Source organism: Fusarium fujikuroi, chromosome FFUJ_chr01 (genome assembly GCF_900079805.1).
Source record: "Fusarium fujikuroi IMI 58289 draft genome, chromosome FFUJ_chr01".
Taxonomy (NCBI): domain Eukaryota; kingdom Fungi; phylum Ascomycota; class Sordariomycetes; order Hypocreales; family Nectriaceae; genus Fusarium; species Fusarium fujikuroi.
In genome coordinates, this window is record NC_036622.1 from 1,853,994 (window position 1) to 1,877,201 (window position 23,208).

A 23,208-nucleotide genomic window follows, 5' to 3' on the forward strand; every position below is an offset into this window, starting at 1 on the left:
GGGTCTTGCCTCCTTTAATATAATATATCTTTTATAACTTCTTTATTAAATCTTTTACCTTTTCTTCTTATTCTTTTAAATAGTAAAGGATATAATTATTTATATAAAAGAAAAATACTATATTGCCTTAAACCTAATAACAGTCCTTACTAAGTACTTAATAAAATCCTATATATAATAGACCTTTCTTAAAGTATTTTTACTATAAAAGAGGTAACCTTTAGAGTCTATATAATGCCTTTTATAGCTTAAAGACTACACTAAGTTTTTAGTAACCTATTAGCATTTCTATATATATATCTTTATTTAATATTAATTATATAAATATATTAACTATATTATACTAAAGCATCTTATAATTAAATCTAATTATAATTACTATTAAAACCCTAAAAGATATTCTAGCTAATATAGCTATATATATATCTTAGCTATTCTTTACCTATTAATCTCTCTAAATTATTAATCTTACCTTAATTTTTAGGAATTTTCTATATTTATCTAACTTATAAATATATACCTAATAATATTTAAGTATTTAGTAACCCTTTATTATAATCTTAGCTACTTCTATCTATAATTAAGAGAGTTTATAGCTCTTTAAATAAGCTTCTTTTACCTTTTAAATTATATCTTAATATAGATAACTCTTTATATTAATATATAAGCTAAGGAGCCTCTTTAGGAGCTTTTAATATATACTAATATAAGGCCCCTTTTCCTTATTTAGTATAGAGCTTATTCTATCTCTTTAGGCCTCCTACTTTCTTGCATTAAATTGGTTTAGAGGCTAAAGTAAGCTCCCTCTTTTTAGTAAGTTTTTAAAGCTAGCTAGACTCTCTTAACTTTTATAACTTTAGGTCTTCTATTAGGTACCTATATATATTTTATACTATAGTATTCCTACTAGGAACGCTATATTAAATAAAATATAATTTCTTATTTATATTTTAGTAAGGGTTTTACTTACTGGCTTATTACCTCTCTTTACCTTTAGGTTATTTTTTATTATATAAAAGAAACCTAATAAAGGTAATTCTAGAGGTATTAATAATAACTTAAATCTAAATTAAATATATAGTTTTAATTCCTTATTTATTTTTATTAAGTTATTAGCTTTAAGGCTTATAAATTCTATATTTTTATTAGTAATTTTATTTAGTTCTTTATTTACTAAATATATTTACTATAAATTAAGCTAAGTTTATTAAAGTAAAATTAATTCTTTAATTTATTTCTCTATTACTGTTAGGTCTTTGGCCTATAGGTTATCTTAAAGGGTTACTATATTTCTATTAAAGTATTAATATTTATTAAAGGTAATATCCTACATTAAGAATACCTCTTTATTTAATAGGTTCTAGATCCTATAGAAATTACTTAATATATATCTTATTAGGTATTTAATTTACCTTCTAGAGGTTTAATAATATAATCTATTACATTATAGTTATATATCCTTTATTAATATAAATACTTTATATTTATATACTTTAAGGTATAATAGGTCTGGTTTTACTAACTGCTTAGCTATATACTTTAAGTAGAATATCTTATATAGTAATTTATACTGTCTTTAAATTAATAGTATACAGTTATAAAGATAGGTAGCTGCTTTTATTAATTTAGGCTAGAGGTATTTTAAAATTTTTATACCTACCTTTATTGCCCTGCTTTTTTAAATAATAATTGCAGTTACTCTTTTTATACTACTATTTTAAGCCTATATATTTAAAGTAAATAGTTTATATTATATTTCTTACTAAACTATTTTAATATATACTTATAGGTAGATTATTATAATCTTATTATTATATTTAATTACCTTTATTTTCTTAAAGTACTATATTTCTATTATATTTAAGAAGCCTTTTAGCACTAAAAAAATAGTAAAAGTTATTTAATTAATTATATAATAGTTCTAGGTAAACCCTAATACTCTATCTATAAATATTTATATTAAACTATAGCCTATATATTTTAATAATATAAAGTAGAAATTTATAGCTATTTAATCTTCTAGACTTATAATTTAAACTAACTCTTAAGGAATATAATATATTAATTAGTAAGCTTTTATTACTCTATATATATTATAGTTAACTGTAGTTATTTACTATATTCCTATTAGAATCTCTAACTTTATTTATACTCCTTTTATAGATATAGTTAGATATTAAAGAGCCTCTGGCCTTAAGTGGCCTAACCTTAAGTGCTATATTAAGGTATTACCTCTTAATAGCTTTCTTTTAGTTTATATTATATATATATATTATTTTAAAGGGATAGGAAGTATATTTACTGCTAGTCTAGCTTATATTAGTTCTAGGTCTTAAAGAGAATACTTATATTTAAGTACTTATTACCCTTTAATCTTTAAGATCTTATTAAATTTACTTCTATTTAAATACTATAAATAATTATTTTTTAGGCTTATATTTTATTAAATTCCTTATTTTCTTAGCTTAATAAATAATATTAAGTTTATAGCTAATATAATATATAAGGCTATATTATAGAGTTATAGTATTCTTAATATATTATTATTTAACTTAAATTTAATTTATACTTTACTATATCTTTCTATTAAAATTTATATTACTTTTAACTAAAAGAAGTCCCTAAAGGCTACTACCTTAAGGTTCTTTATTTACTTTATATCCCTAAATATATATATAGTTACTCCTAAATCTAATAATATACTTTTATTTAAGGGATAACAGTTAGCTACTATTAGGCCTGCATTTAATTAAGTAAAGCTAATTAGATATAGTTAGGCTAATCCTTTTAGTTTTAGCTTTTTAATTTAATTAGCTATACTTTTTTTATTTTCTTTTATCCTTCTTTATGCCTAATTAATAAGAGCCTATACTGGTTTAAATCTAATATAGGCCTTTTTAAAGAAAGTATAAAAGCAGTTTAATAGGGTATACCTTAATTTATATACTTTATATCTTTTTGCCTTATCTTTATTAGGTCTTTAGTAAGGATATTTCTTTTCTTTTTACTTTTTTTATTTAGGCTTCTTTAAGGTATTTTAGTTTTTTCTAGCCTTTTTCCCTTATTTAATTAAAAAGGCTTTATAGCTTACTTTAGCTCTTTATATATCTAGCTATAATACTAATACTAGCTAAATATCTGTTACTACTATATTAATAAATAGAGTATTAAATTAAATATAATTTATTTAGGTAATACTATAGGCATTTACCTATAACTTTAGTAGGGTTAACCTTAAAGCTATAATAAAATTAAGAAACTACTAATCTGCCTCTTTAGCCTCTTATAGGTCTATATTTTAGGCTTTATTAATTAAGGTTCTTTATTACTTAAGCCAGTTACTTACTTCTTTATAGGTTATATATTTATAATATATAGGTTTTACTAAAACTTCTCTATATACTTAATAAGCCTTTTACTTCTACTTTATTTATATTAAAGAGAATTTATTATAAAGAGACTAAACCTATTTTATTAAAATATTATTTTTTAAAAAATAATACTTTATAATCCTTTTATTTACTATATTTAATATTTAATCTTAAATAATAGATATCTTTTTCTTTAAGTCCTTATAGTTCTTTAGATATATTTTATATATTACCTTTATTATAGTAACTATTTAGTAATCTTTCTCTATAAGATATAGTATTTATTAAGTCTATATTTTATATTTAATATAATTTCTATTTAATTTAATAACTAAAGGATTAACTTTTTATATAGCTATTTTTTATATTAAAGAAGATAATACTTTTATAGTAATTATTGCTTAAATAGCTATAATGCTTTACTGTCTTACTGCTAATATATTAAAAGGTATAGATATAACTACCTTAAGGGTAGGCTTATTAAATACTATTAGGTTAATATAGGCCTATAGATCTTTATTCTTTAATTTAACCTTTAGGGCCTTATACTAGTTAATCTATTTATTACTAAATTTAAGCCTAATTATTTAATTAATTATTATTTTAAATATTTTTAGTAAGTATTAGGCTTTCTTTCTTAATTATACTTATAGTAGTTTTTCTTATAAATAAAACTCTTAATTATTTAAAAGCTTATATATCTTCTTTCTTTTAGAAGAGGGGAAATTCTATATCTAAATCCCTTAACTTCTGGCATCTTGCTGAGGTTTTACCTAAATATAAGCGATCATTTTATTCTCCCAATCTGATACATTTCATTCTCCTAATCTGACAGGGGGATGTTAACAGCTATCTCACAACAGCTTTCCACTGTTCCACTGTTCCACGTTAGGTGGGTACCCGGAAACAACGTTAGCTACCGTTTAAGTGCATAAACGCCGAGGCCAACCCTCCTATCCGAGGCAAAGCGGAAACGCCGATAATGAAGACAACCTTAAATCTAAATCAAAAGCCGAGGCGGCGCATTTCCCAAGCTCTATTTTTTTCTTTCTTGATGGGTTTTTTGTCTTTAATTTCGCCTTTGTTTCGTTAACAGAGTTCACTCTCTAAAACAACAAATCCGCTATGTTTTCTAAACAAGTCGGTCACAATGGACGTCTTGCAGCGCAAGCTTGCAAACAGTTTGCTCGTCCTACGCAGTCCCGCAGTCATGCGACTGGAGGTGTGTCTGCGCCCCTCAAAGCACTTATACCCGCAAGATATACTGACAAATCTAACTTATAGCGGCCACAGCAGCCGCTGGTGGTGCTTTCAAGAGAGCAGCAGGTATGTTGCTCGCTGGCGTAGGCGCAAGTACCGCCGGCGGTTTTGGAACATGGTACACGATGCATTCGAACGGCATGGGCTTTCACTCGGACGAAGAGAGCCTGCGGCGATTCGTCGCAAACCACGAGGAGGCGAAGATGGTGGAAGAGACGATCAACAAGCACCCGCTCGTTGCAGAGCTCCGCGCCAACCCCGAACTCACCGAATCGCGGCCGCACATGAAAATGCCCGGCTCGTACCGAAGTCGGAGCCTGACAGGAGGAGCGCTCATCGGCGAGGGGAAAATGCCAGTACCACCATACGCCTGGATGGCGCCCAAGGGCAAACAGCTTGTGTCTATAGCATATGTCGGTGACGACCTGTGCGGCCACCCTGGCATTGTACATGGTGGTTTTCTGGCGACTATGCTGGATGAGGGTCTTGGACGTTGCTCCTTCGGTGCGCTGCCCCATAACATTGCAGTTACAGCAAACCTCAATGTAGACTATCGCAAACCCACACCGGCGGGAAGCTTTCTGGTTCTTCGAGCTGAGACATACAAGGTGGAAGGCCGCAAGGCCTGGGTTAGGGGCCATATTGAATTACTGGCCGAGCCTGGCGAGAAGCCGACAATAGTGGCCGAAGCGCAAGCACTATTCATCTCGCCCAAGTATGCTGCGGTAAGTCATACATCGTGCGATACAAATATTCTGGTGACGTTCTAATGCGCCTTATAGATGATGCCCAAAATCGGTTAAACGACTAGATGACACGTGTTATGACAACTTTTCTTTGAGCAAGCGACGGGAGTGACAGGTGCATTTTATACGGGTTGTGTTGTGGTAGACGAATGAGGAACTTCACAGTCAGCAGGTGAAATGATGGACGGCAGAGCATTTAACAAGAGCACATTCTAATTACACATAGAGCGTTTCCTTTAGGAAACTCGATAGAACGCGGCCTATCGACTTCTCTGCCATGTATTATACATAGAAGTAACATAACATCTTCCGTTGAAAGTTTGGGTTCTTTTTTCTTTCTCTTTTCCCCTTCTTGCGGGGCCGACTTCCGGCGCATCGGACAGACGCCGTGGAGTCGCTGGGTCCGCGCCGGCCACTTAACGAAAGGGCTTGTATGGGACGGGAAAAGGCCTCTGATGTCGCCATCCTCAATATGAGTTCTCATAGGCTGATTGTAGTTTTATAAAGGTGGATCTCCGGGGAGTCTGTAGCAGTGGCTTCTGCCGCCCGATGGCCCGATCACGACATCGTGAGGGCAAGTTGCGGGCAATCACTACATCACTGAGGGAAGCTCCTATAGCGAATCATGTAGGCGTATAGCTAGAAAGATGGTATAAAATTTTTATCATCTAGGTCGTGAGGTCGCAATTGGCGTCAGAAATCACTATTATTAGGTTAGTACTTAGGTTCAAGTCGATTGGTACTCTACCTAATATGTACATTACTTGCCTGTCATTCTCACCCTCCACCCATTGAATGCTCTTTTTTCCCCCTTCCTTTCTTCACTGTCTAGTACCCATCTCAACATATCTTGCTTGCACAATGGCTACGTAAGTCAAAAACAAACCGCTCATCTCGTATACTGCTTGCCCTCACTGTGCCTACATGGCTTCTGAATCTTCTCTCCCAGTCTCCAAATCCATTACCCCGCCATCCATACTTCGCTACACCTCCATCCCACCTCAACACCACAGGTATCGTATCGCTAACTAATGACGCGCTTCACAGCAACATCACCTGGCACCCTTCCTTATCGCGCAAGGAGCGTAACGAGACGCGTGGCCAGCGCGGTCTCACCATCTGGCTGACCGGTCTCTCTGCTTCTGGCAAGTCCACTGTCGCCACTGCGCTTGAGCAGCATCTCCTTCACCTCGGCGTCGCTGCCTATCGCCTCGACGGCGACAATGTCCGCTTCGGTCTGAACAAGGACCTTGGCTTCTCCGAGGCTGACCGAAACGAGAACATCCGCCGTATCTCCGAAGTCGCCAAGCTCTTCGCTGACTCGTCGACCATCGCCATTACCTCTTTTATCTCTCCCTACCGAGCAGATCGCAAGGTCGCCCGTGATCTACACGAGCAGGCCACACAGGGTGGCGAAGAGCCAATCCCCTTCGTCGAAGTCTACGTTGATGTGCCCCTCGAAGTTGCCGAGCAGCGTGATCCCAAGGGTCTTTACAAGAAGGCTCGCGCTGGTGAGATCAAGGATTTCACCGGCATTTCCGCTCCGTACGAGGAGCCTGAGAACGCCGAGATCACTATCAAGACTCACGAGAACTCAGTTGAGGAGTGTGTTGCTCAGATTGTTCAGTGGCTCAATGAGAAGGGCTATCTCAACAAGAAATAGGCTCAAAATTCAAGATTGTGTTTCGCACTTAAAAGAGATAGATCGGATATTACTGCCATGTGACACCGGCCGTCGTCACTCAGAGGCATAATGATAGAGTAGAATATAGGCGTTTCTTGCATGCAGGCGACTTGTTCTATCGTTCTTCTTTCTCGGCTTGTCTTCCATTCGCCAACCTTTCAGCAGCAACAATCGCTAAGGAAACTCGATCTCGTAATATACGTATGCCGTGTATTCATGTCCCTCGCCAGTCTGGAAACCAGCGGCTGCCATCTCCGAGCTCAGCGCAGCGTCGTCCTTGGTAATCTTGCCTCGCTTGTCCCGTCCAAAGGCATTGCCGCCAAGGAACGAGTAGTTTGAGTCCAGAGCAGCCTTGACCTTGGGCGCCAGCTTGGATGTAGTCTGTGAATGTGATCAGTGATGTGAATTTGGACGCATGCGATAGGCTCACCTTGACTAGGACCGATACGTAATCTAGAGGCAGGCCATAACGAAGAACTGCCTCAACAAAGACCCTTAATGTCATAACATGTATCCAGATCATGACACTTTCACTCCATCCCGTGCGTCCCATACGCAGAGCCTCGCCGCAAACCTTGCGCTCTTCATTGGTGACTCGATCGAGCTCCCTTTGCTCTTCTTGTCGACCGCCTTCAACGTACTTGTACTGACGGGGCGTCCACTTCTGTTCTCGGCACTTGGCGAGGAATTCGGCGCTATGCTTCTTAAATGTCGCCACAGCAAAGAGAACAAACTCGTCGTCCTTGGCCACCTCGATAGCCGAGCGAGGCACAACCATGGGTGATATTGTCTCATACTCCTTAATGAAATCCTTCTTTGCATTGCCAGGAACAACAATGAGGTGTGTCTCAATGTACTCAGAATCCTGCACAAGAAGTTTCGGGTCGACAATGGGGGTCAAGGACTTGGTAGAAAGGTTGCCGCTGATTGAGACGGTCAATGATCTGAGGATGGTATTTTGATCAGCGGGAAATACTCACGTTTGGCGGCGCTGCAGAGCCGCAAGATTTGTCTTGACAGAGTTATACTGATTGAACTTTGTCTTAACGTCGGTGTCAACGTTAGCTAATTCCTGATGGCATGTTAGTTGGAGCTTAGGACTGCGGTTGGTGGATGAACGCGCCTTTTGCAAAGTGCTAATAAGCTCTGCAAGGGACTTGTCGGCTCGATATCGGATTTTGTTCCAGCTGAAAGTGCTCACGTATTGATCAGTGGGTTCTGGTGTGAGTGATTAGCGACTATCCGGTCTCAAAACAAGTGTACGCGACTGACTGTCGTTGACCATCTTATACTGGGCGATACGATCTTCGTCACCCTCAAGCACATTCTTCAGAGAATCGGCGACCTTGGACACAACAGCCTGGCATGACGCCTCGAGCTTGGTAAGCTCATCCGCCTGTTGCACCAGGGCATCCAGAGTGCCGATCTTGAAATCGGGGATGTTGAAAGGCAGAACGGACCCATTGTCGGAAGAGATGGTCCCGCGCAATGATGATATGGCATCATCGCGATCGCTCGAGTCAAAAACGCCCTGGGGCAAAGATAGGAATGCGTATTTCGTCGACATTATAGCAAGCTCGAGCTACAAGATGTTCGATGTATGAATTATGTCGAGAATATCTGCAAGGTAGGCTGTCGGTTTGATGAGTGTGACACCAGCAAAGAACGCGGGCAGCTCCACAGGGCGAAAGCTATGGCTTTAATCGCAAGTCAAGCTCACGGGTTCATCGATCGATAAATGGCTCTCCGTTGAAGGCTTGCTGTTAAATCGGATAGAACAAGGGCGAAGGTCGAGGGCGAGGTTGGATCGTATCGCGTTACGTTGCGTTTATAGGGCGAGAGTGTTGCTGGAGTTGCTAGCACTACACTACCTAATACAAGGCAGTGTGAGCTTCCATGAATATCTTACTCCGTAGCAGTTGCCCTTTGGGAGTCAGTTGTGGATCTGTGGCTGGTGAGGTTAGGTATGACGACTGCCTGTGGCTGCCCGCCTCGATATTCTCATACCCCCATCGAATTGGAAGTATGTCTCTGATACACTACTACTAGGTACTAAGGTACATAGTACTAACTTGATACTAGGTAATGCCTACCTTCACGATCATTACCTAGGTACGTAGTTAATACATTGCATCACTTATGTATAAGACCCGAAGGTCGCTATCAACAGCAACCAGCGTATATCGCACTAAAGAGTACCTGGGTCTAGCTTAAGACGACGACAATGTGGTCGCGAATTATTGAGTGTAACTGCCGCCGCATCTGCTATCCATGGAGGACCCCACTACCTACTGGACGACCTTTGATCACGGGGCTGTAGACTACCTACAAGCACAACGCAAACCAGGGCAAGTGAATCCAGGCACTAACACGGAATTCGAGCTGCGACAGCACCACAAACCTCGATATAAGAACCATCGACTTGCGCATCATCGAAGTCGCATGAGCCCTGCACAGATGACTTTTGCCCGAAAAGTTCACTGTAAGATCGCTACTGAGGTCAATAGCTTATTATGACCCAGCCTCATCCAGACGTCATGGTCTCAGAAGGACGTACGTGTTGTTTGAAACAATTCGTCGGATGTAGTGAATGCATAGGCTCACAGGCAATGCACAGCGCCTCGACAAGCCATTGTGCTCGATTCGACTACTCTCACTCCCGACACTGCTCATGCCTTAGGTCCAAGCCCAGGTGCCTCGTCCAGTACAGCGTCGACAGACGCCGTGACACCTGGACGAAGAGCCACCAGGTCAGATTGGCAAGTAGGCAATGCCTTATTTGATCTCCAGATGAAGCCATTCCATGCTCCAGATCATGGAACAACTGTTTCATCTAGCCCTGGTCCACCGCAAGAGGATAAAGTGCTGGCTGCTAGCCTCAACCCTTATCGCGATGGTCGTATCAGGACCGCGGTGCCAAGCAAGCTTAAGGGCAGGACGAACATGAAGCAAGGTAATTTCAGTGTTATGCATATGCACATACAGAAGCCGCAAATAACGGAGCGCGACCTTGCGGCCAAGCTTACAAGTGAACGAACTGCTGCTGCTGCCAAACTTGCAAGTGCTCAAGGTTATCGCTATCCAAGGAGGCCGCGGCCACCACATACAGCGGCTGCTCGGAATCCTCCACACACTCTCTCAAATCACCCTTCAGTAACTGCAGGCATTCACGGGCCAGTTGCTCAGTCTCCACCCCTCGGAACTGTTATGCCATATGAAGAGCGGCGAGCAGAGAGGGGACTTGCACAAGCCAGCACAAGACTTGTAGAGAATCCATTGACGGAAGCAGGTAGTATGGAAAACTTTGAAACAGAAATTCTAGCAGAATCAACTAAGGGAGACGTCGCACCCGGGTTCAACCATGAACAAGAGAACGCTCCATTTGTAGATGCGAACTCGGCACGGGACGTCAGCATGAACCCATCGAACGAAATTGCCACGCCAGTAGATCCCACACAGGAGGCTAACAGAGAACAGCCTACCATTACGAAGCTGTTGACAACAACTCTTCAACCGGAAGAGGTCAGAGCAGAGCAATATCGACTTCTTGAACTCTTACGAAAGCTGCACCCAAGCACAGTCGTAGAAACGCTTTGCAGTGCCCTTACTCGCTTGGGCGGTGTCACTCGACGGCTCCCATCTCCTGACGGGGAGTCCTCTGAGAGTGGCTCGAAGAAAAGCTCTGGCGATCTCCTCATTGCGTGGATTTCGGAAATCTTCCCTCCAAACTTTGCTGAAAACAGCGCTACCAAAAGGCCATCGAAACCCTCAACAGGGAGACCACGAGGTAGGCCAAAGGGGAGTACGAAAAGGATAGTAGACGCAGATTTACATCTTAAGCGTACTGCCTTCGTTCCCCTGGCTATGAGGCCCAATGAAACGGATGGTACGCAGCGTTCGACACTTGTCGAATGCTCGAATGCACCACCAGAGTCTGTTGCAAATAATCCACGCTTAGATATGCCTCTACCATACGCTTCTAAAAACCAAAGCTCGAGTAAGCTACTTCCCCGTGTTAAGAAGGGCCAGATTTCTATAGCAGCCGCTCCCTCAATTACCCCGAGATTGATAAATGTTTCAGGGGAAGACCAAAGAAGCATCTCAGGCCCATCGATGACATCCGCCGAATCAACTAGCGAATCTACACTTGTCGTGCCAAATTCTTCGGTTACAGCGTCAAGACGCACGAAGAGTACAGGCAGGCCTCGTGGTCGGCCTAAAGGATCAAGGAACAAGCCTAGGCTACTGCCTGCCAAGCCTGCTTCTTCCTCATTCAACTCGCCAGACTCTCATCTTGGGGAGTCAAGGCCTCAATCTCATGAGCCAACCACGAGGAAAAACATGTATAACTCCCTAATATCCACGCCCTGTTCAAGCTATATAACTGAGACAGCCAGTGCTCTTCGAAACACCTTTTCTCTCCCAGAGTTGCCCGATCCTGCTGAAGAAACGGCCAAACCAATGCAAGGTGGCGCAACTGACTCGCCTGGTTGCACGGAAGAGAACAGAACACGAACAGCCGCTGGCAGTTCTGTTATCATACAGGGACCTCAGGGGCCACCCAGACACCGCCAGGACGCTGACCTAGTTTCTTCAAAAAAGAGAAAGAATTCACAACAGGGTCCTTGTACCAACACTCAAGTGATCTACACCCCCCAAATATCCCCCGGGACCGCGAAATTAGTTACCAATCCACCTCACGAGAAACAAGTCAAGCGTCTTCGTGTGTCTCAGGAGACAAATCCAGGACACCTCGGCACTAGCGAAAGATATTCGCAATCAGCCGATCCAGAGGCTTTAGGCTTTCGTTCAAGTGCCACTACCGGACATTCATCTTCTATATCGGGCACATTCGCCTCAGGGGTACAGGCAATCGAAATCGAGGATAGTTTGAGCCAGCAAGTGTCACACAGCCTATCTCATTTGTCCCAGCAAGATCAAGGGCTCAAACAATTTGATGAGTTTTATCAGACCCAAGCAGATCAAGGCGTCCACGTTCAACGCAAGCATCATTCGCCACAGGATTTGAGATCCGAACAGTCGATCCGACCAACGAGTCTATCTTCTCCAACGCATACTCAGTCACGTAGCTGTGACCTCGTGGCTCCGGAGGATGTTCTCCCAAAAGTAACCGTAGTGGATCTGTACCAACGACAGCAACGACAGTTGTCGGATCAATTAGGCCATTCCGCTGCAGGCTTTCCCCAGACAGCAAGCTCAAGCTCTCATCAGCAAGGTCAAAGGCTTGACAGCCGACCCCTAGTTTCTCGACACAGGCAACAAGGCCTCCGTGGTTCAACTGGGACAACACCCTTGGCAACCATGGACCATTTTGAGTCGCATCACCGCGTGGAAAAGCCAGCACAAATTGCAAGTATGGACGAAACACCCTCTAAGCCTCCTAAAACTGCATCAGCACCTGTAGCAGACATGTCTTGAGTTCCCAGCTTTGAGAGGTAGAGCTACGTCCAAACGTACCATCACAGCAACTCTGGCACAGCGAATCAACTCAGAAGCGATCCATGCTTTGGCAATACACTCGTCGAAATTTACATACGTAGCCAAGTATTTTACACTATGAAGAGAGTGTGAGAATATCAAAAGATATCAAGGAGCAGAGGGCGCAAGTCGACTGGTTCCATGTGGTTGGACCTCTTCTACTCTTGGGTGGCAGGACGGCTCAAGTATACACGTCCTACACATCATGACACGGCCATCGAAATGTTTGCACAGGAGGGCGAGCGTAAGGTGAGTATCACTTGTGTGGATATTAAGCAAAGAAAACTAAATCTTGAAATACCGGAGGCATCATTGGAGGAAAGGTTGTGTTTCCGGTTTGGCTAAGTCGTTATATTTGTGTTTGTGTTCGTGGATTGTATACCACTTATAGGCAAGATCACACGGAAAGCAAAACCGAGCTAAACAGGTTGGTGGTTTATCTGATGCTTAGATCATCGTATCGTTTCTCTTTCTGGCATGTTCAGTAATAACCTTCCCGCCTCCTATCAAAGTAGAGGCTTCTTGGATGATAAATACACTGCTATCTAAATGAATAAAAAGCCGCGCCAACTTGACGCTCTGAGGCCAGTGCACAGTGGGATGGGGAAGTCCATTTCATTATGTTGAGAAACGAGAGCCATTTGAGGCTTCGAGACACATGGCTCCGGTCTCAGGTTGAGAAGAAAGTAGTGAAGTATAAAAGAAAATATAATGTCGTATAGACAATCGGTATCAATATGTATAGCCAGTGCTCCCATCCAGTACCACCTTCGGCAACGCAGTAGCCCTTTTCTCCGCAACCAATAAAAAAACGCCGTTTAAATGCTCAAAACCCCGTTCCTTTGACACATGCATGTACCTAGGTAAAACGACAAGCAGAAGTAATAGTATAACTTCTCAACACGCTCGCCAACAGCAACATAACAAACGAAGAATGCTTAAGATATAGTGAAACCGATGCCGTTTAATCCGTATCGTCATCAGTGACACCAACGGGAGGCCGCACAGAATCGGGAATGCTGCGGCCGTACCACCATTCGTCCTCTTCTACCAGTCCATCTTCACTGATCAAATCCAGCATGACTTGTTGGTTGCGTTTGATATCCTGTGGACGCTCGACAACCCGACGCTGAAGAATCAAGGCTTCGGCTGTTGTGAGCCATATTTGTTGCAGTACGGGAAGGTCGCTGAGTAATGCCTGAGCCTGTTGCAAGGTCAGAGGTGACATGGGAGCCCCAGCAGATAAACTCGTATTGAAGACAAGATTGGTCTCCCAATCCATATTCCCATCTATTGAGCCAGAACTCCGGACCTTATTCAATCCAGTAGCAGACGATCGAGCTTCACTGGTGGATTTTTTGCGTCCAAAAAGACCTCGTTTCGGTTTCGAAGTTGACTGTTCAGTAGGTGGCGCCTCTTTCGTGAGAGCATTAAACCATGTGTCGACAGCACCACGCCTGCTGTTGTAGCCCTTGATTTCCCATAACCTTTCGACTTGTCGGAGTCCACCAATGCACAAAATGGCAACATGCATATCGTCGGACGGTTTCTCTCGAATATAGCCACGAAGTGATCGCTCGACTCTACCAACATATGTCGGTGGTCGGAGTCTCCGACAGAAGGATGATATTACAAGGGGAAAGACTTCGTGAACCCTTAATAAGGTTTGGTCGTCGTACATGCTCATGATTTCGGCTTCAATGGGGTTCAAAGTATAAGGTTCCCGTCTCAATCCTTTTCCTCCGTTCTCAGCCATACGCTTTAGGTACAATTTCCGGTACGTCTCGAAGAAGTGAAATATGGTAAATAGAAGAGGTATTAGGCGTCGTCGCATGCGCTCGTTCTGAGGTGCAAATGCAAGTCGTTGAGCTTCAGTTTGGCGAAGAAAGATATCTTTTGTGATCCATTCACACATTAGAAAGGCTAGCTTGGCAGCGACGTGTAATCGATGCCATATCCCGCATAGATGTTGGAAGTTGATCTCGCTCGGGTCTGTGATGGGGTAGAGGCGGGAGGCGTAAACGGGAATATGATGTTCAAGATGATATCGAGCGATAGTGTTTTCGTTGAAAGTGACGAGAGTATGCCACGATCTGGAGGCAAGTCGGAGGTTCAAGACGTCGGTTAGTGGGAGGGCAGAAATGATTTGAATCTGTAATTCGTTGGGAAGTCCTAAGAAGAGCTGATCAAAGCTAGCACTAATCTCACTGGTCAGCAAAGTGAAAGAATGAATACTATGCCAAAAGAGCATTACCTTTTTTGCGGCGTCTCAACAGAAACTCGAGGCGCATGGCCAGACGATACGTTCGATTTAGAGTGGAGGATCGAAACCTTTGAGCGAAGGCCGAAAAACCTTGACTTATCACGCTTCTGGTCAAGAGGCCTTAAAGGTTCAACATCGGCGGTTTTCGTTTCTCGTAGAGGAAGAATAAATCTCGAGGGCGACGTGGAGGCATCAAGATTGTCTCGAGTCGGAGGATGTTGGTGCTGATGTTGGTGTGCATTGAGCTGGCTTAACTTTTCGAAGTAACGCTCGGAAGCAAATTCAGTGATATGTGGCGGATCCATAGCCACCGTCCGCGCTTGATGATGAGCCATTGTGATGGGCGTCGAAGAGAAAACGAGTGACGTTCGACGTTCGACGTTCTACGCTATCGACGAGAGGCCGCGAGGGCCGCGACGTGTTTAGAAAGGACGGTTCCGCCTTTGCTGAGCAGGCCTAAATGGCTACAGACGTCCGTCTCTATTGCGCACTGAATGAGAATATACTCGACATGGCGAGAGTAAGAGCGATTTGGCGAGACGGAGGGATCGGGAACGCCGAAAACTACGGACCGGAGATCCGGGGGCACAGGTAAATCGAGTTCGATGGCCAGACGTCAAAAGAAAAGTCTGATAATAAGAAAAACGAAGGGCAAGCAGTCGATCGATATCGTGAAAGGCGAGTTTGTGGTGTTTCGTGTTGGTTTGGACAGAATGAACTGCGCGGGATAAACGGGAAAGTGGGAAGGGTAAATGGTACAAGGAAAGAGCGAGAGAGCGTAGTGATGACTACTAGCTGGGCTGTAGAAGGAAGGGGACTTCCAGGTACGAGGATACTTGGGTACATACGGTACAAATCCGGGGGAGAATGGAACGACGTGGAGGGGGTGTGAGGTGGAGCGTTTTATTTTTCCCTTTCGCAGCAAGAGGTGTGAATTTAAATGGGCCGTGACTCCACAGACGGGACGATAATGATTCTCACTGTAGAGACAGGTGCGATCTTGAATTGGGATGAATGGCAAGAGTGACCACTGCATATGATAGATGTTTACTAGATGAAAACGAAGCTTTCAAGCCAAAGACCTAGTGGTTCGTGTTAAGAACTGCACTATGTTTTCTCATGTCCAGGCGACTATTCAAAAAGAAAAGCTGGGTTTGGTGTGAATGTCCCAAATATCTGGATACTTCCAGTTCTGGGAATTACGTGGGTTCTCCTAGATTGGTTTGGGAAGGTTTAGATGATTGACTGATAAGGTACATCCCATCACCAAGAGTGTACCGATCGGCTGGACTGATATGAAAAGAAAGAGTATCACCCCCAAAGACACCATAGAACGAAATGAAGAATTTGGCCAGCACGAGACCATCCCATTGAAAATGTAATTGACTGGTGAGGGGGAACGGACCGACCGTTTAATATGGTGGGGTGTTCTTTTGATTGACGGCTCATCAGTTTAGGTCAATACAGCACATCACAGTGACAATTGTGACATCTAGCGCACCTCATGGCCGCCCAAGGTGCCAAAAAAGCAAGCGTTTGGTTCGCCTCAAGCGGCGTTTGGCCGGCCAAACTGTGGAGAGGACACTCCATGGCAGCTGTGGGGGCACATTGGGGCCCCTTTTTTACCATAGCGCGTGGGTGTACTCCAGTCTGGAGAAACCGCGTGAGCGAATCTCCCCGGTGCTTTAGACTTCCTGGAGAGGAAATCTGGGCAGCAGAGAAGAAAAGCCCCAGACCCAGAATGACGATGGAGCCCGTGGAAAGCTCTCCACTGCCTTGCGCAAATCTCCCCACAACCTAAACAACAGCAGTTTCCATTAGCATTAGCATTCCTCTGGCCCTGGATTGCCTGTGGTCCTCAGGTACTTTTAGCGACCAGCTGACGTTGTTGATGCATCTGCCCTCCACCCCAACGCTCCAGAAAAACGCCGGTGCACAGCAGTGGACAGTTGGTGCACGGTATGCGGGAGGTGCTTCTACGAGTGCTTATCCTTACTTTTGCGAGTGACGCACAGTGTGAGGTTACTTGCCTGATCCCCTATGATCGTCAATGAAATTCCCGACTCGGCCCAATTGGCCGGCCCTACTCTATCTTCCCATCCGTTCCATGCCATGCAGCGTCTGGGACATGTGCCTCCTGTGTGGTTCATTGCGGTTCAGATGTGTTGCGTATAGTTATGGCTTTCCCGTTGATTGTTCCCGAAGGTCTATCAAAACAACGTTACAGCGCCCTGTTTTGGCTGTTTTTGAGTTTTAGCTAAAAGCTACTCGCAATCCCATCAACTGGCCAGCAGCACGGGAAATACCTTATTGCTTGGCCTAAAAGATCCGTTGAGAAACAGAGATGGCAGCTTACAAAATTACCCCTGGTAAGATTGTTCTCCTCCCATGGAACTCCCTCTCTCTTTTTCTTTTTCTTTTTCTTTTTCTTTTTTTTCTTTTTGAGGCTTGGGTTTGAGCGCTCTCATTTGGTGCCTAGGTTTGTCTTGGCCCTTCTACTAACAACCTAGGTTAGTAGGTAGGTTCCTTAAAACTGGCTTTTCTCCGGGTCTTCACCGGATCCGCCACCCGTTGATATCTCGGTCTATTCTTCAGGGATTGCATTTAGCCGGCCAAATCGACTGGGACTTGCAGGCTTCAGGAGACTTTTTCGGACTGCGTTTACCATCTTGTTTTTTATCCTTCCTGGTCTTCTGTTACATATGTACATAGCGTTATCTTTATTAACATTCCGTCAAATAATCAAGCAATGAGACTGCCCGGGTCGGAGCGAATTGGATGGCATCCAGAACCTACTTATCAAAGTGCCAGCTAAGGAGGAGGGGGTCCAGTAACTGAAACTTTCAGATGGACGGTCGAAACCTCCAATGAGCTGGATAAGATACCAAATAACTATCCTGAAGTTACACAGTGGTGACGGTAATGATGGATCGTCCTAGCTAATGTATTTACATCTCAAATCTGAGATCGAAGCCCTTGTCTTAGGTTTTCCGTAGTGTGCTGTTTGAGCTATCTTCAAAGCTTATGCAAACTCCTTCTGCTGGCTTGTCATTAACAACTTTTGTGTGAGATGCACTAGGTGAGGAGATATCGACTCACGAGACCTAGAATGGTTTTACGATTTCATGGAGAACACCACCCCAGGGGACTACAGTTACCTCACCTCACCTCATTTGATCCCCAGAACGAGAGCAATGGCACCGAAAATCTTGGACCATAAAACTATATCTGCCCCCGGAATTGCGTGGATTCGTCTGTAACAGAGTCAAGCCGAGGACCCTCTCTCCGACCGAGAGCTGCATATGTACGGTACCTAGTTAATAAAGGGCCCAGTGATATGAGTTTTATGGAAGAACTCGAGACCGAACGGGCGAGTGCTTTTCCCGTGCGAATCGCGTGGCCTGAAGGGTTCGCTTGATAGATGCAAAAGACATATATGGCTATTGATGATGATGGAGTCAGTGAATGTGTGATTCATTTCTCCACGTGGAGACTTCCGGTCAAGTCAGTTGAAAGCCATTGAGCTATTGTCATGAGTGAGCTTTTACGTGCCAATGAAGATCATACGAACGGCATTTATTGTCATATATCTTATCAGTGAGGTTATCGACACGGTTTAATCACTTACACGACGTCCAAATCCTAGATTTGAATCTCAGTAATCTCACGAGTAATGGAGAGTTAGATAATTGGGGTTGTCTGAATATGGTTGTGGATGCGAGGACCAGCTGAACGGACCCGAGACACACAACCTATTTGAGGGGGGGTGTTCCTATTAGTCGCGGCCTTACTGCGGTGGTTCTGGGCAGAAGGACTGGCCCCATCCGTTACAAGCTCGACATCCAGTGTCTCGTTGACGCCGATCTTGAGAATCAGCTGGGTTCTGGTTGGCTGGTGACTTCAAAGAAAAGCAAGACATTGTAGGGGATCAATACCTATGCTGCTAGTAAAATGACTCGGAGTAGAGTTATATAGCTAGAGCCTACGGCAGTTCGTGGAATAGACAGAGACGTCAATATGGTAGAAGAGCCTTGTTTTTGGGGCGACGCCGCATTGGCATGAGATCCTGTAACGTTTCCTCTACTCGACCGGCATCCCAGGACACTTCTCTTCCAATATAACTTTACGTTAACTCGAGATTTTGTTTGAAAGAAAAATTAGAATAAAAAAGGATTTAAATATAAGGTACGTAATGTGCACAAAATACTTTAGAGTCAAGGGATACTAGCTTAAGATCGCCTATCTCATATTTACAAAGGCACCTACTCAGAGTCTCTAATGGAGATCAGCAGCACATGCTAATAAAGCTTGATTCTCAGGCTGTACAGTAGATGCTGTGATTATTGACGACATAGATATGTTTATGACTCTACATCACTCTGGTCTCAATTTCTGTCACGCAATCGGCCGATAAGAATGGCTTTCGTCCCGATATACCGATAGAGTCCAGCCCAGCCTAGCAAGTACCTAAGGGACTAAGTCAAAGCACAACCAGGGGAGCCTACCTAGACAAGGGAACAGGCCCAGGCAGTCAGCACTGCCTCAGTCAGTACACATTAATGTACCAACCTACTAGAATACTCGATAGCCTGTTGTAGACGGTATCTTGAGTTGGGAGTCGAAAATGCGAGACTGACTTTAGTTTGAGGCTGGGTAAAAGCCAATCTCCATGTTTTTTTTTTCTACTCCCCCAGCTCTTAGACGCTGCGAATCACTCCCAGGGTCAAGGTGATAAAGGAAAACTCTACTACCTTGGCTAGCACCCTAAGGTAAGGTTGTTGAGGAGTTCCATAAGCTGGAAGGTGCGGTACCTATCTTAGGTACCTTGGAAGGTACCCAAGGTAGATACCTATAGATGGCGCTTCTCTGCGTGTTCTTTCTTGCTTCCATTTCCAATAAACATGTTCTTATCAAGTACTTCATCGGAATGATTGGATCGTCTCTGCTACAGCTTCCCTTTCCGTGCAATCGGCCGCTATTACAGTGCTGTAGATAATACTACCTACCTACCTTATGTATGGCTATCACTTAGTACCTACCTTACATTACCTTACTGCCTACCTAAATGTTAAAGGGAGGAAGGTAGACGCGTCCATAGCATTTCCCCAATCCATTCCGTCCCATCCCGCGTTCAGTCCACTTCTTTCCCCCCTCAAACTTCTCCTCTCTAATAGGTAATGTAATAAACGCTCAAAAACTAGAAGCTGACAACCATGTCATGTCATGTTCCATCTCATCTCGTGTTCAACCCAACCTACCTAATGTTCCGTCTTCTGTCAATGTCCTGAAACTGGAAACTCCCCCGCCACTACCTACCGCCACCGCCTTCTCCTCCCCTCTGACTCGTCGCCTACCCTCATCAGAGACGTTCAGAGTCAACTCATTTTGACATAGCACCCGACACAGTTCCGGCTGCATTGCGGAATGTGTCCGGTGCCTCCTTCCCATACCTCACTAAACCAATATACCCAGTACCTTACCTGGCTAAATTCTCTGATACCTTATTCACCGAAATAGCCTCGTCTCGCTCGGTCCGAGAAGGAGCGGGACCCTGAAAAACGCAAAGGCCCAAGTCGCCGAGAAGACAGCAGTTACCCAGCCGAAGCCAGTAACAGTTGCTGAGAGAGAAACAGCGCACATAGCGAGCCTACCTAGAACGAAGTCGAAACAAAGCTATCGGGCTAGTATCGAAAGTGCCCAGATTTCGACCCCGTCTCCGCCTTCTCAACCCCCATCCCAATCCACGTCTCCGTCTCCATCTCCATACTCTTCCGCTCGAATTCAGAGCCGCTGTTCAGCAGCGTTCATCCTGGAACTTAATATCAATTCTTCTCTGTTACCTTCTCGCTTTCCCTATAACGAGCAAGTAGCCCTAAGCCATGACGACTGGCCCGTTTTCGGGCTCTTCTCGGCCTAGAACCCCATCTGCATCTGCCGTTGTCGGTGAAGCCCCTATCGTCCCTTCTGTGGAGGCTCAGCACCTAGCCCGCTTCGAGTTCAGCGATGCTGGCACAAAGGTTCTGATGGTGGAGTGGTATCCCGATGCCGTTCCGGGCCCCGCTGCATCTGCCAATTGTCCTGCCGACACCCCCGGTGAACAATCCGCTCCGGCTGCCGATCGCATCTCCGCAACGGAGCCGGCTCCGGCTTCTGCTCCGGTGGACAGCATCAACAGAACATGTTGGCAGGTGTCGTGGCCGGGGAAGTCTACTAACCTCCCTGCTGCTGATCTTGAGCCAGACTCCGGTGCAGGCACTGCTCCTGCGTCTTCATCTCGTCAACGTCGTCGCCGTGTATTCTTCCTGCTCCCCGCTGATGCTACGGTCCCCTCGACGATCACTATCACGCCTCCTGGCTCACCCAGTTTGACCCTCAAACCGCTTCCGGCCATCTTCCCACCAGGCCTTGCCGCTGATCCCGGCAATCGGGGAGTTCTGCACACGCTATGGGCTCGCCAGCGCCTGGCAGCCATAGATCGGGAAGTAGCCGACGAGCTTCGCAATAATTCTGAGGGAGTGGGTGTTGAGATGGCCCTCGCTGAGAGGCAATGGATTCTCGACACATTTATCAACGCGCCGCAACTTCCCAGTGATTCCATGCCTCGTCCTGTAGCCACTCGTTCACCTACAGGCCGCTTGGGGGACAAGCTCAAAGGTCTCAAGCTGGCCACATCACCTGCTGATTTAACACCGAGCACGACAGGTATTTGAGATTCATCGCTCCAGTCCTTGTGCACAAGCTGACTTCTCTCAAAAGCAAACACCTTTATGAGCCCCATTAGCCAATCTCATCCGTTTCAACCCAGAGGGCGTGATATCGCTGTGTCGTCCCATGAGGCCATGGCCAGCAACGCATCTACAGGGCCCATATCGCTCAATGCTGCATTACATGGCGACATTACTACAGCTGCCTCAGCCCCTGCCAGACCTCTACGGCGAGATGACGACGATGAGCTGTTTGCTCTGCCCATGAGTCCACGCAGCCCAGATATGAAGAAGAGTCTTTTCAGCGCGCTATGACCGTGAGATGCGAACTTTTTTTTTTGTCTTTTTTCTTCTTTTGATACTCATAGCGCCATTGAAGAGGATCAGCAAGTTTGTACGGCTTTCAAAGTCAGTAACATAGATACCCGTGTTGGATAAGCGAGCGTTGGTTATAGTGGGAAGCATTCAACAGCATATCCGTCCCAGCTATATCGCATGTAACAGTTTGCCGTGCTATAAATCGATGTATAAGCTCAAAGGAGACGGATCTGGGGTAATCGTCTACAGGGCTGAAGAAAATGTTCAGCGTATGATTCTGTGTCTTGATTCGTAAGCGCTGGTGATCTATACCAGGTAAGATCGAATACCTGAAAGTTCAAAAATACAATGTCAACTCTTCATCTCCATCCACCGACACGTCCCTCGTCCCATCTCTCTTTCCGCTCTTGTCTCAAATAGTACTGGACTTTAGCCTCTCTGTATTTACGCACCCAGTCAGTAACCTCCCTCTCCGTCGCCGATACCCCTTCTCCCTCTCCGTCGAGGAAACTCTCCTCCATAGCCTCGCACACCGATGCCTGCTCCTGGACGCCCTGTCCCAGCTGCTGGTATAACGCTGCTGGTGAGAAAGGCGCCAGTGCGTGATCCATGTCAGACTGCTTCTGGCGCCATTGTCGCTCGAGTGTGTGTGTTGAGAGAAGTTGTGCCTGTGTCGATGCGCGCTGATGGGATAGCCGAGCTTCCATGTCCGTGAGTTGGCCAGCTAGGTCGATGTTTTCGTTGAGGGCGGCGGATAGAGCTTGATGCGACACAAGCAGGGAAGGGTGAATGGATTCAGGAGAGTGCGTTAATGCGTTGAGGAGAGTTGGGTTACCAAGCAGTTCAGCCAGGTCTTGTTTTCTTGCCACAGAATTTAGTAGTGCACTCTTGCGATTGGGTTATCACATACGACTTGTCCTGTAGAATCTGAGGAAGCCATTGCTCGCCTGGGTCGGGAATTGATGCTGGTGCGTGGTTTATAGTGTTGGAAGGGATGCGGCCTTCGGATGGTGGAGGCACGCCTGATGAGGTCGGTGTCGCAATGCGACTCGTCTCATGGCTGCCAGGCTTGGGGGGAAGAACAGGAGGAGTTGCGCCCTGCATTTCAGCTGCGAAGCTTGCCATTGCAGGTATCACTCCGCTGTGCTCTTTGCAATTGGGAAGTACCTTGGTTAGGAGTAAATGCGATAAGGAGTTAGTTACCTTAGGTAGGTAAGATAGGTAGGTAAACTTCCATTCCCGTTGAATTGGAGTTGGAGGACGCAGGTCTAAAGTGGGGAGCTTCTGACAGATTATGTCATAGGTCTAGTCCCTACGTTTCAGGTATTTATCAATCTCAGAATAATCAGAACATTACAGAGTA

General features: G+C 44.4%; 7 protein-coding genes; 4 read left to right on the forward strand and 3 right to left on the reverse strand.

The window, feature by feature from the left end:
• Nucleotides 1–4,521: 4,521 nt before the first annotated feature.
• Nucleotides 4,522–5,434, forward strand: FFUJ_01526 (related to thioesterase family protein; the record flags this gene model as incomplete). XM_023577728.1 has 3 exons in its annotated part: nt 4,522–4,597; nt 4,656–5,356; nt 5,414–5,434. 3 exons carry the CDS (start codon nt 4,522–4,524, stop codon nt 5,432–5,434), a joined length of 798 nt encoding a protein of 265 aa, XP_023424051.1.
• Nucleotides 5,435–6,238: 804 nt separating this feature from the next.
• Nucleotides 6,239–7,040, forward strand: FFUJ_01525 (probable MET14-ATP adenosine-5`-phosphosulfate 3`-phosphotransferase; the record flags this gene model as incomplete). XM_023577739.1 has 2 exons in its annotated part: nt 6,239–6,246; nt 6,425–7,040. The coding sequence occupies 2 exons, from the start codon at nt 6,239–6,241 to the stop codon at nt 7,038–7,040; spliced, it is 624 nt and encodes a 207-aa protein (XP_023425554.1).
• A 195-nt stretch (nt 7,041–7,235) lies between these two features.
• FFUJ_01524 (H(+)-transporting V1 sector ATPase subunit C family protein) lies at nt 7,236–8,628 on the reverse strand (the record flags this gene model as incomplete). XM_023577750.1 has 4 exons in its annotated part: nt 7,236–7,442; nt 7,492–7,984; nt 8,042–8,279; nt 8,334–8,628. 4 exons carry the CDS (start codon nt 8,626–8,628, stop codon nt 7,236–7,238), a joined length of 1,233 nt encoding a protein of 410 aa, XP_023424052.1.
• Nucleotides 8,629–9,598: 970 nt separating this feature from the next.
• FFUJ_01523 (uncharacterized protein) lies at nt 9,599–12,500 on the forward strand (the record flags this gene model as incomplete). XM_023577761.1 has 2 exons in its annotated part: nt 9,599–9,614; nt 9,679–12,500. 2 exons carry the CDS (start codon nt 9,599–9,601, stop codon nt 12,498–12,500), a joined length of 2,838 nt encoding a protein of 945 aa, XP_023425483.1.
• Nucleotides 12,501–13,524: 1,024 nt separating this feature from the next.
• FFUJ_01522 (probable F-box protein involved in pathogenicity) lies at nt 13,525–15,158 on the reverse strand (the record flags this gene model as incomplete). XM_023577772.1 has 2 exons in its annotated part: nt 13,525–14,758; nt 14,815–15,158. The coding sequence occupies 2 exons, from the start codon at nt 15,156–15,158 to the stop codon at nt 13,525–13,527; spliced, it is 1,578 nt and encodes a 525-aa protein (XP_023424053.1).
• A 5,544-nt stretch (nt 15,159–20,702) lies between these two features.
• On the forward strand, nt 20,703–21,842 carry FFUJ_01521 (uncharacterized protein; the record flags this gene model as incomplete). XM_023577784.1 has 2 exons in its annotated part: nt 20,703–21,525; nt 21,580–21,842. The coding sequence occupies 2 exons, from the start codon at nt 20,703–20,705 to the stop codon at nt 21,840–21,842; spliced, it is 1,086 nt and encodes a 361-aa protein (XP_023424054.1).
• Nucleotides 21,843–22,204: 362 nt separating this feature from the next.
• Nucleotides 22,205–22,970, reverse strand: FFUJ_01520 (uncharacterized protein; the record flags this gene model as incomplete). XM_023577795.1 has 2 exons in its annotated part: nt 22,205–22,706; nt 22,756–22,970. 2 exons carry the CDS (start codon nt 22,968–22,970, stop codon nt 22,205–22,207), a joined length of 717 nt encoding a protein of 238 aa, XP_023424055.1.
• Nucleotides 22,971–23,208: the final 238 nt, after the last annotated feature.